Below are 18,565 nucleotides of genomic sequence, written 5' to 3' on the forward strand. Positions count from 1 at the left end.
TGTACTGATGTCTGCAGCTTTCTTTGAAATGCATCAAAAGTAAAATGGATTGGAAGGATAGATAGAGAAAAGTGGATTGACAGATGTGTGATAAAGCAATTAGAGCAAATGCTAATGGTAGAATTTAGGGAATGGGTTTATGAGTAGTCGTTGTAAAAGTCTTCTAACTTTTTGTTTGTGTGGAAATATTTGTAATAACATTTTGGAACAAAATTAGAATAGGACATCAGTATATTTTTGTCATACTCTTCTTTGTCTTTGTTGATCTTTCTTGCAACAGATACAATATTTGGTACATTGATCTGCTGCAGTCTTGTTATAACACAATCTCCCCTGTTCTGGCATTTGATGGGACATGACCACCATCTATGGAAATTAATATAAATTGCATAAACCCTTGTCGCATTGAACTCTGCCTCTAACTGGATCCTGAAGCATGAAGCTTTAGGATGGTGTTAAAACAAAACTCTGAAACTTGAGATCAGAATGTGGATTCATTGCTAATTAACTTTATAACCTTGGGAAAAATCTCTCAGTTGTTCTGAGTCCCATCTTAATTCTCATCTATGGAATTAAAGCATTCATCAGAGTGTTGAGTGCTGCTTTGAGTTCACCCCTCATACAGAACTATCTCTTAAAGCTGATTACTAAAAAGGCAAATGTATTTTCCCTTTACATTTTTTAAATTTATTACATTATATCAAAGTTCTTATGATACATAAGGGGGTTCTTTAACGTTAAAAAGTTCACATAAATATGCATAATGCTAAACTGGCCAGTGCTTTCATTAACATTGGTATTTCTACTCAGTGGTGTGTGGTAAATACTGAACAACTGGCTCTGAAAAAAGGAAGGGAGGGAGGGAGGAAGGAAAGAAAGAATGAAAGACAAGGAAAGGGAAAGGCAAAGACAAAAAAAAAGTAGATGGTAGCATTTGCAGATTTCTGTGGCGTAAATACTTTTGCCTTGGCTAATTCAAGCTACCAACATGGATGTCACTGAACATGGAGTTGAGAAGAGATGTGACAGTTGGCCACAACTGGCTGTTTTTTGTTTGTTTTTATTTTGTTTTGTTTTCTGGCTGTTCTTTAGTAGGCAATTGGACTATCTCTATAGGTCTGTATTTTGGTTATTTTTGTGGAAAAATTATTCAGAATATAGAAGTTATTTTTAAATTGCATTATATTTTCTGGCACAGTTATGAAAATGCTTATTTATCTTTAGATAAATTTGTTGTGCAAATATGTGACCCCGTGTACCATATTACCAGCTGTATGTTTTAAAGGAAAGTCTGAAATTGGTGATGGTGATTGGAAATTTTTGTGTGGCTCTATAGTAATCTGAACTTGGATAGCGTTAAGGGAAGTTTTCTCTTTTCATTTCAGGCATTTTTGTTGCCTTCCTGTGACATAGCTGTAACAAGAAAAGTAGTCCAAGTGTACAGAAAGTGGATCCTCCAGGACAAACCTCTGTTCATGGAGGAACCAGATCAAAAGGAAGTTACCCAAGAAGATGCTGAAAAATTAGGATTTTCTGAGACTGACAGCAAGGAGGTAATATTTTATCACTTGTTTCATTTGGGTGTATATATAGTTTAGTAAAGTACACCTGGCTCAGTCAGAGATCCCAGGCAGGCGGGTCTCTTTTTTTTTTTTTTATCATTTCTGATACTCTCAAGTTGCTGAGTTCTCTGAGGACCTGCTTCAGTGGGGCTGCCTTAATCAGCTATCTCCTAACCCTCACACTAGGTCCACTTGTGCATTGCAGCTTCATTATCCACCATTGCCCAAGAGTTGTTTAATCAGCTATCATATTTTTCACATCTCTATAAAAATGTCACTGCCTTATCATTGACATGTTTAAATAAATAGCATTCTCAGAAAGTGGATGCTCTCAGCATGGACTTCTTAGTCTGTGTTTGATAAAGCTATAGGCTGGATTAATGTAAAACCACAGAGTGGGACCTCTTCCTGAACCACAAAAGAAACTTAAGTCTTATTTATATTTCTGGCATGCTAATTTGAAACCTAGTCTGAGAAATTATTTCTAAAAGTAGATGTTTGTCATAGCAATTGACAGCAAATATTTAAAAATATTTGTAACCAAAGGCATATCACTTTTAAATATCTGTATTAATTATACTAGAGGCCTGGTGCAAGAAATGTGTGCACGGGGAGGGTTCCTAGGCCTGGCTGGCGATCAGGGTCGATCTGGGCCTTCCTTACCCCAGCTGCCAGCTGCAGGCCAGGGCCTTCCTTCGTTCTGAGCCGCCCCCTGGTGGTCAGTGCACGTCATAGTGAGCAATCGAACTCCCGGTTGGTGGAACTCCCAAGGGGACAATTTGCATATTAACCTTTTATTATATAGGATTATATAGGATAATTTTGATTTTTCAAATATTCAGGTCAGAATTAATAGATGAGCAAATGGAATTAATCACATATTTTAAATTTAAAGAATAAGTGCTCATCTAATCATTGGATGTTTGTTTTCTTTTTCAACACATAATAACTGGCAGGCATTATTTTAGGTGCTGAAGATAGAGTGGTGAACAAAATGGCAACACACACACACACACACACACACACACACACACACACACACAAACCTTGCCTCCCAGAATCTATTTCCCATGAATTCTGCTTAATGAAAGAATTAAATATTCAAACATGTACTTCTTCCCCCTCTGTTAACTAATTATTTTTTAAAGACTGCACCTGAAAGTTCCGGTCATAAGCGGTCTTCCAGTTGGGGACGAACATATTCCTTCACGAGTGCGGTGAGCAGAGGGTGTGTGGCAGAAGAGGAGAACAAGAGCGTGAAAGCCGGGGCCCAGGCTGTGCTGCAGGTACGCTGCCGGCTGGCCAGAGGCAGAAAGGCCCCCAATTGGAGTCAGTGTGAACAGTTGTGTATTGAGATAGCATCCTATAAAGTTTGGTATTTTTAGTCTCTGCCAATAAACAGCTATTAAATTGTCATTCTGTTTTCTTCCTGATCTCTCACTTTCAATTTGTAAATAATTTTTTCTATTCAAAGGAGACATATGAACAAGTTTCACATTTTAAAGAGGGTTTACTATACAGTAAATGTGAAATGACTGAGATTTATATCTTAAAAGTATCTTTGGGACACATAATGGGTAATTAGTTACCTGGACTCTAGTTTGCAAGATAAGTGTGGTTGATTATATTATCATCAGTAATACTCCTCTTCTTAAAAATTATCTGTGTTTATGAAGAATGATGAATTATGCAATAATTTTAATAGTTATCTGAATGGATTTATGAAATAGAACTGATACCATTTGGAACATTGGAAAGAACAACTTTGGCTCATTACTTAATTTCCCCAGACCTCAAAATTTTATCTCGGAAATAGGGATTGAGATTATCATTGTCAGCCATCCCAATGTCGGCCAGGTTGTAGGTGCCAGTTATCTCCTTGGGTTCAGAAGAGTCTTATTTGTTTTCTGAAAGGCTAAGTTACATCTACTTGGCTGAACCAAGAAAATAATTTTCTACTGGCTTATAGCACTGTAGATTTCTTAAAAAGTTTAGTTGGGATTTAAATGGCTGTTATTATTCTCATTGTATCCAGTACTCTGGCCCTCTGCTTGGTTCATTGGAAAAAAACTTGGCCAAATGGAGGTTTGATAAGATAGTACTCCTCTGTAGTTGCTTTTGGTAGTTACAATATGGGCATAATTTTTATTTTTACCTTACCAGAAACTAACATGGTCATAAAGAAATATTCATGTAGTTGGCATTTTGATATTTTTTTAAAAAGTAAAATGAAACAAATATAATACTGGGTGGGGCAAGGGTAGATTTACAGTTGCTTGTACGGAAAATAGTAACAATAATTAATAAATAATACAAGAATAAACTTTGCATTTCATGTACTCACAACTATAAACCTGCTTTTGCCCCATATATGAAGACTTTTGCATTTTTACTTGGGAATATGCAAAAGTTTCAAATTCAAATAAAGAAGCCAATACATTGAATGAAAAGGATCTGGATTAAAACGTATCACCTAGGCCTGGCATACTTCTTTTCAAAACAGTTACTAAAAGTTCTTTAGTTTGTAAGTCAAAAAGTTCTTTGGTTTCTTTTTTCTCTTTTTTTTTTTTTGGTTTCTTTTTTCTTACTTGACGGCTAGTAAATTCTTTCTCATTACTGTTATCTATTATCAACTATTATAGTGCTCATTTAATAATTCTTCCTAGAAAATGTTGTCATCATACCTTTTAAATATTGCAAAAAATAATTTTTGAGACTGTCAACATTTTAGTTCATACACTTGAACTAAAGTATGTTTGAAGTATGTTCATTTATCAGATCAGTTTTTGCATCTGTTTTAAGATGTTGTGTTAATGGATTTCATCGATGGGTGAGCCAGAGAAGTTCCATTTATTCCCAGATCCTTTGAATTTGTACTGTTGAACATAAGAGAAACCTAGTATGGAATATAGCTCTAGATATATGGAGCAGATCCATCCTTATTACTGGATTGACAACTCAGAATTTCCTAAATTGAGGTTTTGCTAGTGTCATCTGTAGCTCATTGTTATTTTATTGTAGTGTCCCTAAGCATAAACGTACTGCATGATAACCTTAGTTAGTGCTTCTCCTAATTTCTGCTGAAATACCCCTACTGGTAGAGGACAGTAAACTTGTATCCTAAAGTTCTGAGGTAGAGCATAGAATGGTTGGCTGAGTATTTTCAAAATTTATCTTAAGAACTAGAGGCCGCCGAAACCGGTTTGGCTCAGTGGATAGAGCGTCGGCCTGCGGACTGAAAGGTCCCAGGTTCGATTCCAGTCAAGGGCATGTACCTGGGTTGCGGGCATATCCCCAGTAGGGGATGTGAAGGAGGCAGCTGATCGATGTTTCTCTCTCATCGATGTTTCTAACTCTCTATCTCTCTCCCTTCCTCTCTGTAAAAAATCAATAAAATATATTTAAAAAAAAAAGAGAACTAGAGGCCTAGTGCACGAATTTGTGCACCAGTGGGGTCCCTTGACCTGGCCTGTGGGATCAGGCTGAAACCGGCTGCGGGATCAGGCCGAAACTGACTTTCTGATATCCCACGAAGGGTCCCAGATTATGAGAGGGCGTAGGCCAGGCCAAGGGACTCCACTGGTGCACAATCAGGGCTGGGGAGGGACGTGGGAGGGACCGAGAGAGGGCTCCAGAGCATGTCTGGCCAATCTCGATCAGCCGGACCCCAGCAGCAAGCTAATCTACCAGTCGGAGCATCTGCTCCCTGGTGGTCAGTGCACATCATAGTGGCCTTAGCATATCATTAACATGTTATGCTTTGATTGGTTGAACGGAAGACCGGACACTTAGCATATTAGGCTTTTATTATATAGGATTCACTTAGGTTTTATATTTTACTGCACAATATAGTTCTTATCTTAAAAATATATGCTCCTAGAATATGTGCAATAGAGGCCCACCCTTGTGTGGTGCTGGCCGTGCTTTCTGTCAGCAAGTTGTTCATTTCTGGGAGATTCAACAATAACCAGATAGTTTTTTCCAGTCACTTTCTGACCACAGTGTCTCTTCCTCTCCCCAACATTTCTCGCCCAGAGGCAATGATGTTATCCTGTCTTATCTTTTTGAGGGGAGAGGGGATATAAAAAAAGTTTTCAAAAGTTTTTCTGATTCATAAGATTTCTAAAATCACAACAGTAATATGTAATAGTAATTTTTTTCTAGGAATGGTCTTTCAGGTTTCTCAGTATTTGAGACCTTTTAGGAGAGGAATGAAAAAAAGGCCTGAGTATATGTTGGCACTGTATTTTTGCCTTAATTGAAATAATTCAAAAGTGATTCATTGGTAAAGTAAAATTGGTAATATTATCTTTAAGCAAAATTTGTTCATATTTATATATTTAATATTTTCTAAAGTAATATTTGTCTATTTTAAGGTGTTTTTGACAAATGCTGCAAATGTGTTTTTGCTGGAACCATGCGCTGAAGTCCCCATACTCTTGAAAGAACAAGTTGATGCTTGTAAAGCTGTTTTGATTATTTTTAGGCGTATGATAATGGAGCTTTCAATGAATAAAAAGACATGGTAAGTTTATTTCAAATTAATTGGTATTATAAAACAGATGATTACAGTTTACAGCATAATAAATAAAATGTTACAGCCTTCATTTATTATTGGCTTTACAAAGTTAACAATAAGATGATAATCAGTCTTTTGTAACAGTTTCTGTAAATTTTGAAGAAGGTAAGTATTCAGTACTTTGATAATTCATTTATTTTAATTATTGGTTTTAAAAATGTTCTTGAATTAAGAGTAAGTGGTCAAATTGCTTTAATGATAGACTTTTCCATTTTAAACTGAATCAAACAGCTTTGTGAAAAAGCAGTATAACTGGAGTGTTATAGTATCATTCCCCATAAGCCCAGGGCAGTTTGTTAATTGCTCCAAAATGCTGTTAACTCACTTTTATTGCTTCAAACTTGAAGTTTTAAATTCATTTGGAAAAAACAATTATTTTAAACTAGAGGCCCAGTGCACGAAATTGGTGCACGGGTAGGGTCCCTAGGCCTGGCTGGCGATCAAGGCTGATCGGGGCCTTCCTTCCTCCCAGCTGCTGGCTGCCTGCCAGGGCCTTCCTTCATTTCGTGCTTCCCCCTGGTGGTCAGTACACGTCATAGCGAGTGGTCGAACTCCCAGTTGGTCAAACTTCCGAGGGGACAATTTGCATATTAGCTTTTTATTATATAGGATTATTATATAGGATGATAAGTTGTCAGAGTGACTGAAAAAATAGTGCAGCCAGTATGCTTATGCAAAGTGTTTTCATTTTCACCCTTTGTTTTTGTTTGGTGTTTTTTTTTTTTTTTGTTTATACTATCCCTAAAGGTTAACAGTGCATTAGGTCTTTTCCTATGCTCTTCTCCCACAATGGATATCTTCATAGCACTTCAGCTTCTGAGGTGTTCTTACAGGTTCTCGGCCACAGACCAGAGCACCTCAGTGCCACTTCCTAATCCTTCTCTTCCTTAATGCATCAGAAAGACAGTCTCTCGGTTCAGTCCATCCTTTCCATGTTCCTCTCCCCCAGCCTCCATCCTGAAGCAGACAGCCTGCCCTTACTGCTCACCTGGCTGTGGTCTCAGTCCACTGAGGCCATTGCAGACCACACTAGTGGCACACTTCCTTCCTGGAAATCTTGGGGGTCTGTGTTACCAGGCCTGTTTGCTGGATGCCTTTTCCGGACATCCTCAAGTCAGCACAAAGGGTCCTTTGGAAGGATCTGTCTGCAGGTTGAGAAGCCATAGAAATGAGGCAGGACTGAGCTGGCAGGGGCCCTATGGCCATTGAGTCCAGCTCTTTTCTTTCTCAGAGGAGGGAAGGGTGGGCCTAGAGGAATTCTGTTCTGCAGAAAGTTCACTAATACAGAAACTGCAAGTATCAAAATGATTATCTTAAGATGTAAATTGCACTGTCATTTTCCCAGACTTTTAAACTTAACACTGTTTGCCAAGAAGCAGTTGTTAAAACTGTAAATTTTAGAGTGATGAATAATATGATTTAAAAAAAATTACTGTGTCAGCAATATTGAAAGTTTTGAGAAATACTGGTATGCTTTTAACTCCAATATCCACTCCTTGATACCACAGTTATAGCAATAGTATTTTCTATGTATTTTTCTTTGAAAATTCTGTGAATTCAGTACATTATTGTACAGTAGTATTTTTTTATTTTGGATAATTTTTTAAATGAAAATTTTAGGAAATCAAATTAAGCAATTATAATAATTCAGAGAAACCCAGATAAAAGTATAAAAAAACAAATTATAGAAATAGATAAAAATACCAAAAAATAGTAGAGTATAGAAAGGGATGTGCCCTTTTTCTTAGCAGATTTTCTTACGTATTTTAGAACCAGACAATTCCTAAATTCCTTTCCTTCTCTTCCTCTTCCCCCTCCCATCTCTTCCTCTATCCCATAAGGAACAGCTAGCTTCTGCTTGGGGGTATTGGGTAAACTAGACAGATAATTACCTGCCCTTGGGAGGTTTCCACCCTCACAGACTGAGAGATATGAACACAGAAGCCATTTCAGTGGTAAAAAGTGCTAAAAAGAACAAGGAAGCTGTGCAGGGCAGGGGAGGTTTGTCATCAGATGTCAGGGAGGGCCTTCCCGAGCAGAGCCCTGAAGATGGAGAGGAGCCTCGGGGAGGTCCGAGGGAAGAGCATTGCTGGTCGAAGGAACCCCAAGTGCCAAGTGCAGTCTGTTCCAGGCTGGAGGAGATGACAGCCAATGTGGTGGAGTGGGCAGAGGGAACGGGAGAGTGGGAGGGGGCGAGGCAGGGGCCAGCCACAGCCAGGTTGCTCGGGGCCTTGCAGACCACAGGAAGGCCAGTGGCTTCCTCTCTGTGTGTGAGCAACAGTGTGACACAAGTCTGATTTATGCTTCTAAAAGATCCCTCTGACCACCATGTGAGAAGAGGCAGTGCAGTGGATGCCACACAAAGACTGTGGCCATAGATGATGGCGGCTGTTTACACTGGGGCTGTAGCCTGAGAAGTTTAATGAGATTAAGTGTCATGTTAAGAGAAAATACTGTCCCAATATGCAAGAAATATGAGAACAGTATAAAGGCACTATGGTTTAGAGATTACATTGTCTGACCTATACTACATGGCGTTGTTCAGCTCTTGATTTATCCCTAAAGACCAAGATAAACAAATGGGTAGTGTGTACGATCTCAAGGGAGAAGTTAAAAGGAACTGAGGTGGTTTCCCTCAGAGAACAAATAGACAGCCCTTACACACAGAAGGTAATGTGTTCTCAGATTCCAGGGAATTCGGAATAAAAGGTGAGCAGGCGCTCTGATGGGAAGAATGTTAACAGCTGTACCAGTAAGAAGGAAATATGCCCTTTGGCCTTATCACTGTTATAATTAGCAGTGCTAGTCTGTCTCTCTATTGCTTCATACTCTTCAAAGACCTTTTACATAGAAACCCCTTTCTGCAAGGTACACTGTGATGAGTTGTGACGATTGCCACTGCCTCAGTTGTGCCCTGGGCTACCGACAGGATCTTCCAGGCACAAAGCTCCTCAAAGTGGCCATCGGTGACCTTTCCAAACCGTCCTACCTTAAGAGTAGTGTGGAGTTCAGTTATACGATGCAGCTGATTGCTTATCCCCCAAGAATGAAGACCAGAAAGTCAGGTTTATTTCCTATCACAATGAGAGATAGGAAGACCTTATTGGTTAAATAAAATAATGGATGTGGAAATTAAAGGGTGCTGCATAAGTTCCAATAGGAACAGATACTCACCGAGCGCCCGCCTCAGTCGGAGAAACAATCTTGTCTCCCTTCTTGTAAGGGGAGAAAATGAGGCCAGGATGGTACCTGTTTTATCCTGCCTATTAATGTGGGCAAAGGAGGCATATCGTTAGAACTGCTGAAACATAAGGTAGCTTATTTTTACAGAAAATGGTATGCATTCCAATTTTTAATACTTTTGAGTAATACATATTTATCATTATTGCTGAATTCTTGAGAGAATTTCTCGTACCTATAAATTAAAATGCTTTGGAGATGTGATTAACACGAACTTTTATTTTGGGTGGCCCAGGGAACAGATGTTGCAAATACTGCTCAGGATAACAGAAGCTGTCATGCAGAAGCCAAAGGAAAAGCAAATAAAAGACTTGTTTGCCCAGAGCTTGGCAGGGTTACTGTTTAGGGTAAGTCTTTTTTATTAAAACACTTCAAATGCACGAATTGAATCCGATTTTAGAGCAAAGTAGTTTTAATCACCGAGAATTTTAAGAGTAAAATTAAACTAACTTTAAATTTTCAGAAATTTAATTAGAAATTTTCCTTAGTTTTATCATGAAGATTGTAATCTATTCTTTACAATTAAGTTTAGACCTTCCTACCTCTTCACCATTTACTTTCTTTTTTTTATTTGCTTGAGTTTGGTAGAAATTAGGAAAATACCAAGAGCTGCTGGCTCTGGTGTAGGGCTGGGTAGATTTGAAGAGTTAAAGGATGAACAGAAGCATGGGAATGGGAATAAGGTCAGGGAGCAGTTCAGGCTAGAAATAAAAATGTGAGAGCCATTGGTGTGTTGGGCCATGTGTTTGGAGCCACAGGACCGGATGGGATCAACTAGGGAGAAAATTTATATCATAGAAGGAAGAGGGCCAGCTCCGTGATTGGTGACGGAGAGCAGCCAGCCAAAGCTGCTGAGAGAGAGTGGTTAGGGAGCTAGGAGAAACACTAGGGGGCCCATGTCTAGATGCCTGGAGGAAGAGTATTGGGTAAGAGGAGAATGGACAGCTGACCATTGATTTTGATGGTGTGTAGGTGGTTGAGAATGCTCCAGGAGAATGAGGCCCTCTTAGTGTGGGTGGAGGAGAAATTGAGAACTGGGCAGTGGAGTAGCAAGTATAGTCAAGGCTTTGCAGAGGTACTGATGTGGAAGGGAGGAGGAAATGAGAGCTAGCTGGAATGGGCAGCATGATTAGAAGGCAGGGTTTAAGGGCATTGGTATTAAAGTATGTTTGCTTGCCAGTGGGGATGGTCCAGTGAGAACAAGATAGACTGGGGAAGAGGGTGGGGCACTGTAGAAGTGAAGTCCTGGATAAGGTGAGGAAAGCTGGTTTGGCCTTAGGTGGGAGCAGAGAGCCAAGGAGATGTCTGTTTTGCATTTCACATGATAAGAAGAGTCAAGAACATTTAATATCACCCCAAGGGATAGAGATGAGAAGGCAGATGATAAACTGCCTGGAAAATGGAAGCGTTAAAGGTCCTGAGGGCGCTAGCCTATTGTAGCCTGTTAGGAAGCACTGCTATTTATGGGATGCATAGAATTTATGAAGCATTTCTGAAAGAAACAGTGTGACAGGGGAATAATGTGACATTCTACACAAAGGCATTAGTACAGTGAATGGGCTGACTGAGTACTTTAATAAGGGAAAACATGTGGATTATCAGCTGGAAGGGGCAGTTACAGGGGAAGTTAACTTCTCTCCTCAGTTGATGTGAAGGTGATTTTGGAGGATATATATTAAGAACACATCTAGAATTCAGGTAAGGTATATAAGTGAAGATGATAAAAAGAGAAATTAGTCCTTCATACAAAACAAATTATTCCCATTGTAACATAAGAAAACCCAACTGTTCATATTAATTTTTAATAATTTAAATGATTGAATGACCTTGACTTGATGAAAAATGTATGAGGGGGCTATAGAAATAATTGGCAGGTTCCAGTCGCTTGCCTCCTGAGTAGTATAATCACTTGTACTCTGATTGCCTTGCCTAGTTATTGGATACATGAAGTGGTCTACACATCCTGCTGTGAGTGTTACACTTTACTGTGCGCTTGCCTCCAGGGTGTACTAGCCACTTGCTTTGATGCCCTCCTGGAAATACAGACACTCTGTTCACTTTGCTCTGACTTTCCTGGAGCGCCTGCCTGTCTGTCAGCACCTTCTTGATCTCTCAGTCTTGATGGGACTGGGGCTGCCAAGTGACATGGACTGAAGCCAAGCGCAGACTGGCGGGTGCTCAGACTCATTCATCACCAGTTGCCTGTCTGTGCACATGTGCATTGGAACTGAGTGTGAACTTGTCACTGAATTAAGCAAGACTATTGTGGAACTGTGTTTTTTATTTGGTTGGTTGGTTTTGGTTTGGGGGGAGAAAATCCCCCTCATTAATGGAGAAATCTTGTCAGGTCTTACTTGAGGATTAGTTTTGAGTCCACAATTATTAATGATTTTGTTGTTGTTATTATTTTGGCAACAGTTAGGTGGATCAAGAAGAATTCTTAAATTAAGAACTAAACATAAAATAGTAGTGCGAAGATGAGCTTTGGGGAGTTATATTCTGGGTTCTCATCCCAGCTCTGGCATTTCTGGCTGTGTGGCCTTGAGCAAATCACTTCACCTTTCTGAGTTCTCTTCCCTAATCTGTCACAATCAGAAAAGGATTCCTTCCTATCTTGCCAGGTTATCATAAGAATGAGAGTGAATTTATTTCTGATGTGTGATTATTTACTGATTTCCCAAGTGCTTTTGTGAGATCCAAGGTGGGAGAAAATGTGAAAAGTCTGGACAGAGCTGCCATGCAATCAAGTGGGCATCATCTTAGACCCATAGTAAAATTAAAATATGCCATCTCCATCTAATTATTATTCACTTGGCCATGTAGTCTGTCTACAGTTGCCAGATACTTAATTTTTTAAAAATTTGAATAAGATTATTAAAAGGGACAGGAAATCTTAAGTTGCCATTTTCTAATTTTCTTTTAGTGTTTCTTACCCTCCCCGCCCCCCCCCCCCCCCCCCACCATCCAGAGATAATTGCATTGGCCAATTTTCTTCAAATGATAGTTGAGTTTTACTTAGTTTTAAATATTTTCTAAATAATGGTGATTGTCATAAATGATGTTTTAACCTGTCGTCAGTGCTAACTCTGACCTTGTGCTTGAAGCTCTTAAAATATATCAGGAAAATTTGGACTATGGTTCTTCTATTTATAGTGTGAGCCGTTACTTTACAATTGTGTCGTCTAAGTGTGGGAGAAACGTGGAAAGTGGTTGGTTAGGAAATGTGTGCAAGAAAAAGAGTGATTTACGAGAGAAGGTGTTTTTTATACAGTTTATAAGCCAAGGCATATTTGATGAAATATGAATTTCAGTGCTAAAGGAATCTTGCAGATGCTTTTTATTTTTAACAAGAAATATGACTCTAGAAAAACCACATAAATTGCCCAGGTCACAAACCAAGAGAGGGACAGAACCTAGAGACTGGGGCTCTCTTTCCCTTTTCCTGATCGAAAAGGCTAACCTATTCCAAGGGTACCCTGCCTTCATGTCCAAAGGTGCTACTCGACACCCACCCAAATCATAAAATCATATTTTATGATTTTACTCTGTGTGGCAGTGTTGTTAGTTGTGAATTATGATAATGATTCAACAGGTCTGTGTACACATTTGCAAGATTTGCTGAGATGAATTTTATAAGTTACTAGAGGACTGATGCATAAATTCATGCACAGGTGGGGTCCCTTGGCCTGGTCAGCGATCAGGGCTGATCAGCAATCAGGGCTGATTGGGCCGTCTTGCCTAGTCCCCTTCAGGGCCAGTGGGCCAGGGGGAGGGACGGTGGGAGGTTGGCTGTGGGAGCACACTGACCACCGGGGGCAGCTCCTGCATTGAGTGTCTGCCCCCTGGTGGTCAGTGCATGTCATGTCGACTGGTCATTCGGTCAACTGGCCATAATAGTTGCTTAGGGTTTTATAGATATAGACTAGAAGCCTGGTGCACAAAAATTTGTGCACTGGTGGCGGCGGGGGGGGGGGTCTCTCAGCCCAACCTGTGCCCTCTCACAGTCTGGGACCCCTTGGGAGATAACCACCTGCTGGCTTAGGCCTGCTCCCCTGGTGGCAGATGGCACGCCCGATCCCGCAGTGCCCACCCCGCCCGCCCCGCACACGGCAGGCCCAGATCCCACGCTGGGGCGGGCAGCGGCTGGGGATCATGCTGCCGCCCACGCAGGGCGGCACAGTGGGATCTGCCTGCAGTATGCAAATTTAACAGCCATCTTTGTTGGGATAATTTGCATACTCTTCTGATTGGCTGATGAACGTAGCGAAGGTACGGTCAATTAGCATCTTTGTCTTTTATTAGTGTAAATAGGAAGTCATTGTTCTGTTTTTTTGTTTTGTTTTGTTTTTATAATTAGTCAATTAAGTGAAGCCAATGCTAGATTCTCTATACAGGGCATCTTACCACTAAAACACTAAAACTTTTAAATCTTCAGCTAGTGCTGTAATCCAATGAGAGGCTGAGTCCTGGTAACATTGCCAGTCTACTTTCTCCTCTTACTCTACTTAACATTATATTTTGGATCTACTATTTATGAAATTTATAAATGTAATGTCCTCAAACTTCTTTTTAAAATAGAAGTGTAAAAATGAATAAACAGAAGCTAACATTTTAGTCATAATAAAAATATATAATAAAATTATTTTAATTTTTTATTTTGCATTGTTCTTGTTTTTATTCTTACCCAAGGATGTGTTTTTTAATTTAATTTTATTTTTTAGGATGTGTTTTTTTTAAATATTGATTTTAGAGAGAGAAAGAGAGAGAGAAACATTGGTGTTAGAGAGAAACATCGATTAGTTGCCTCCCATAACTGCCATCATCGGGGATCGGACCTGCAATCCTTTTTGGTGTATGGGACAATGCTCCAACTAACTGAGCCACCTGGACAGGGCTTTTGTATTGTTCTTAACTTAAAAAAAAAAATTATTCATCTTAAAATCAGATTTTAAGTGAGTTTAAAACCTTGTTTTCAATATACTTAATTTAGTTCAACTTTAACACTTTTACCCCTTTAACATGAACTGAAACATGGGAAACAGGTACATTGCATAAAGGGTCACTTTAAATATGATTTTCAAGTGGTCAGGTCAGTCCTGCCTGATTATAGACAGTTTTCTATTTCTCAAAATTTCCTATGTGCATGTTAAAGAAGAATTCCTCCTTTAATTAAAAAGCAAATTTACCCCTATTCCATGCACAGCATAACTCCAGGTGACAGTGGGAGCCTATTTGTGTCTGGATTGGGCATAAATATTTTCAGGTTGGCACCTTGAGTACATTTAGTACATTTAACAGGTCAGGGAAGTTACACAGACTAGGCATAAGGTTTCCTCTACTAAAATTAGGAAAGCATCTGGGGCTTATCTGAGATGAATGTGGCACTTTCAAAAGAAATACATTTTGATTTGAATTTTAAAGGATGTGGAATATTTTGGCAGAGGTTAGGAACTGGGCGATTTCAAGGAAATATCCAGAATATTATATAATAAAGAGGTAATATGCAAATTGATTGTCACACCCTCGCACAAGATGGCCACCCCCATGTGGCCACAAGATGGCTGGCAGGGGAGGGCAGTTGTGGGTGATCAGGCCAGCAGGGGAGGGCATTTGGGGGCGACCAGGCCAGCAGGGGAGGGCAGTTGGGAGTGACCAGGTCTGCAGGGGAGGGCAGTTGGGAGTGACCAGGCCTGCAGGGGAGGGCAGTTGGAGGGGACCAGGATGGCAGGGGAGTAGTTAGGGGGCGGTCATGCTGGCAGGCAGAAGCGGATAGGGGCAATCAGGCTTGCAGACAGGCAAGCGGTTAGGAGCCAGCGGTCCTGGATTGCTAGAGGGATGTCTGACGGCTGGCAGTTGGACATCCCCTGAGGGGTCCCAGATTGGAAAGGGTGCAGGTTGGGCTGAGGGGCACCCCCCCAACCCCCCCCCCCATGCACAAATTTCATGCTCTGGGCCTTTAGTATATGCATAATATCTTGTAGGGCTGCATATATGACTAGTTGTAATACTGTGTCAGACTAGAGGAGGGATTCCTAAGGAAAAGGGCAACAAGCTGATGGGGGAAATGCAGAGAACTCTGGAAACTGAAGTCCGTTGATGGCCGGGGTGGGACACTTTGGAGGAAGTGATGTCCAAGCTGTGACCTGAAGAATGAATGGGAGTTAAAGAGGCAAACAGGAGGAAGAGGGGGAAGGGAAAGTATGTGTAAAGGCCAGGAACAGGAGATACCAGGTCGAGGAACTGGGATAATCTCAGTGGAAGAAACTTAATTCTTTTTATTCTCATGCTGTATTACAGGTGCCTGCTGAACATGCAGGTAGAACTATCCAGTAAGCAGATAGGTAGGTCAGGAAATTAGCCAAGAGGCCTGGGCCGAACATGGAGATTCAGAAGTCACCAGTACACAGATGATAACTAGAGCCATGAGAATGGAGACCAAAACCCAGGGAAAGGTGGAGTAGCATAGGAGGGAGAAAGCCAGAGCAGTCAGGTGACTGGGAGATGAGCATGTGCAGATGGAGGGAGTGTGGAACATTTTTTCAAGAAATTTGTCTTTGAAAGGGAGACAAATGGGGCTGTAGCTAGAGAGGAAATCTTTGTTCAAGGGAACTTTTTTTTTCTTCAATGAAGAGTTGGAGTATTTTATGCTGATGGAAGAACTGGGGAAGTAGGGTGGATTGGAGATAAAGGAGAGACAGGGTTAATACAAGCACAAAGACTCTGAGGAAGAGGTGCAGAGCAAAGGTGGAGACAAGTACAGAAGAGCAGGAGCCCCCCTCTTTGCTTAGAGCTGGCAGGTCAAGGAGAGGCATGGGTCGTGTGGGCACAGGTTTAGGGCATCTTGTTTAATGGGTTCTGTCTTCTCTGAAGTTCACCGTGAGTTCATCTGCTGAAAATCAGGAAAGAGTTGGTGAGCTTGGAGGTTTACATATGGGAGAGTAGATTTGAAGTGGCCACTGTCGAGAATGATGGAAAGAGCTGACTCAGGAAATAGATTAGCTGTTGTACAGAGAACTTTGTCTTCTCCCCAGTGACGCAGGACCAGCCACTATCCTGCATCACTGGAATGATTTTGAATGATTTTGAAACGAGGCGAAGGTATTTCCAGTCTTACAGGGTAACACCGTATGTCTGAGACATCAGGGAAGGAGTGTGTCTTTATACATCTAGGCAATTAATGCATGAAAGTTCATAATGGTAACTAACTTCCCAGTAGCTCAAATCCTGATTACAGTTGGTCAAATGAATTTTGAGAAATTAAAAGAAATACAAAATCCAAAAGCCATTTTTATTTTAAAATTCATTTTGTTAATAGTTATTTAAGATATTTTGTTAAAAATTGTACCTTTTCCAAATGAAGATAATAAATTCTCTCGTTGGTTGGTTGGTTTTAGACACTCATTGTGGCCTGGATCCGAGCAAACCTCTGTGTGTACATTTCTCGAGAGCTCTGGGACGAATTTCTTGGTGTGCTGTCCTCCCTCACACAGTGGGAGGAGCTCATAAATGAGTGGGCCAACATCATGGACTCCTTGACAGCAGTGCTTGCAAGAACTGTTTATGGAGTGGAGATGACAAACCTACCTCTGGACAAATTAAGTGAACAAAAGGAAAAGAAACAACGAGGCAAAGGTATTTCCAGTCTTACAGGGTAACACCGTATGTCTGCGACATCAGGGAAGGAGTGTGTCTTTATACATCTAGGCAATCAATGCATGAAAGTTCATAATAAACTGAACCAGCCACATAGACATTATTTTTAATGGTGGCAGTAGATTGTGTCTCATAGCATTCTGTCCCCTTAATGAGGATGGTGGATTTATGAAGAGGCTGTGGAAAGAAAAAGGAAGACAAAGGGGAGTGGTAGTAAACACAGTAATGATGGCTAGTGCTTTGTACATATTCCCTCTCTTCACCCTCATAATCCCCTATGAAGTAGATACTACTATCTCCACATCATGGACAAAGAAACTGAAGACCAGAGTCCAGTGCAGGGGTGGGCAAACTTTTTGACTCGAGGGCCGCAATGGGTTCTTAAACTGGACTGGAGGGCTGGAACAAAAGCATGGATGGAGTGTTTGTGTGAACTAATATAAATTCAAAGTAAACATCATTACATAAAAGGGTATGGTCTTTTTTTTTTTTTTAAGTTTTATTCATTTCAAATGGGCCGGATCCGGCCTGCGGGCCGTAGTTTGCCCACGGCTGGTCCAGTGATTGACTCATTCAAGTCACATAGCTAAGAAGTGGTAAAGCCAGAAATCAAAGCCAAGCCAGTCCAACTCAAAATGCCACACCAGATGGGAGTCATTTTGGCATTGATGTGTTTTGGATTAAAAACTGGCATGATAACCTAGAATCAGATCAAGGTGAAAAACATCAGTGGTGGTTTCTTTAAGTATGACAGTTTGGCAGTCCCTGTCTTTAGTCCTTCGATTAATTCACTTGCACTCCAACTTATTATGTAAAGATTTTGAGGCATCTCTTACAAATACATGCAATGTAAAAGATAAAATATGTAAGGGCATTGGGGCAAAATGAACGGGTATGGAACTACAGGCATGGTTCAAATACCAAAATGCATGCCAGAGAGCCTTATATGTTTGCTAGGGGGGTGTGAAGAGGGCAACCTCAGATTTGACCCTGAAATTCACAGGGTTACACCAGAGAATCACAGAGTGCAAAAGGTGAAACAATCCACTTGCTTAGGTGATATGTAGCTTTTCCTGGGAGGACTTTCTCCTGCAAAGACTCATAAATGGGACATTGCTTTTCATGGTACACTGCAACGTCAACAATAGCTTTAATATGGACTGTGTTAGTTAGATTTTGCTGTGTGACAAAACACCCCAAAACATAGTGCCTTAAAATAAGAGCTGTTTATTTAGATTATGATTTTATATGTTGGCAGTTTTAAATTTAGTTGGACAATTCTGTTGGAGTCACTCCTGTGTTTGCAGTCAGCTAGACCAGCAATTCTCAACCTTTTTCATCTCTGGTACACATAAGCTAATTACTGAAATTCTGTGGCACACCAAAAAATATGTTCTATTTTTTGCCAATCTGGCAAAAATAGGTATAATTTCGATTGCTTTACAAAATAATAATAGTTATTAACTACTCTTTTGCTCCAAAGTGATTTCTTAAAAAATCAGGTGCTTATACTTGTGTATAAGGATTTCTA

At 40.3% G+C, this 18,565-nt stretch overlaps 1 protein-coding gene across 5 annotated transcripts in view; it reads left to right on the forward strand.

The window, feature by feature from the left end:
• Positions 1–18,565, forward strand: part of RALGAPA2 (Ral GTPase activating protein catalytic subunit alpha 2) — a 295,521-nt gene that overhangs the window by 71,126 nt on the left and 205,830 nt on the right. For all 5 annotated transcript variants that reach the window (XM_059705412.1, XM_059705417.1, XM_059705413.1 and 2 more), the window contains exons 11-15: positions 1,386–1,553; positions 2,711–2,848; positions 5,939–6,087; positions 9,617–9,728; positions 16,776–17,013. In XM_059705412.1, the coding sequence (XP_059561395.1) occupies positions 1,386–1,553; positions 2,711–2,848; positions 5,939–6,087; positions 9,617–9,728; positions 16,776–17,013 (805 nt within the window). The remainder of the gene's footprint in view (positions 1–1,385; positions 1,554–2,710; positions 2,849–5,938; positions 6,088–9,616; positions 9,729–16,775; positions 17,014–18,565) is intronic.

This window comes from Myotis daubentonii, chromosome 8 (genome assembly GCF_963259705.1).
Source record: "Myotis daubentonii chromosome 8, mMyoDau2.1, whole genome shotgun sequence".
In the NCBI taxonomy this organism is placed as follows: domain Eukaryota; kingdom Metazoa; phylum Chordata; class Mammalia; order Chiroptera; family Vespertilionidae; genus Myotis; species Myotis daubentonii.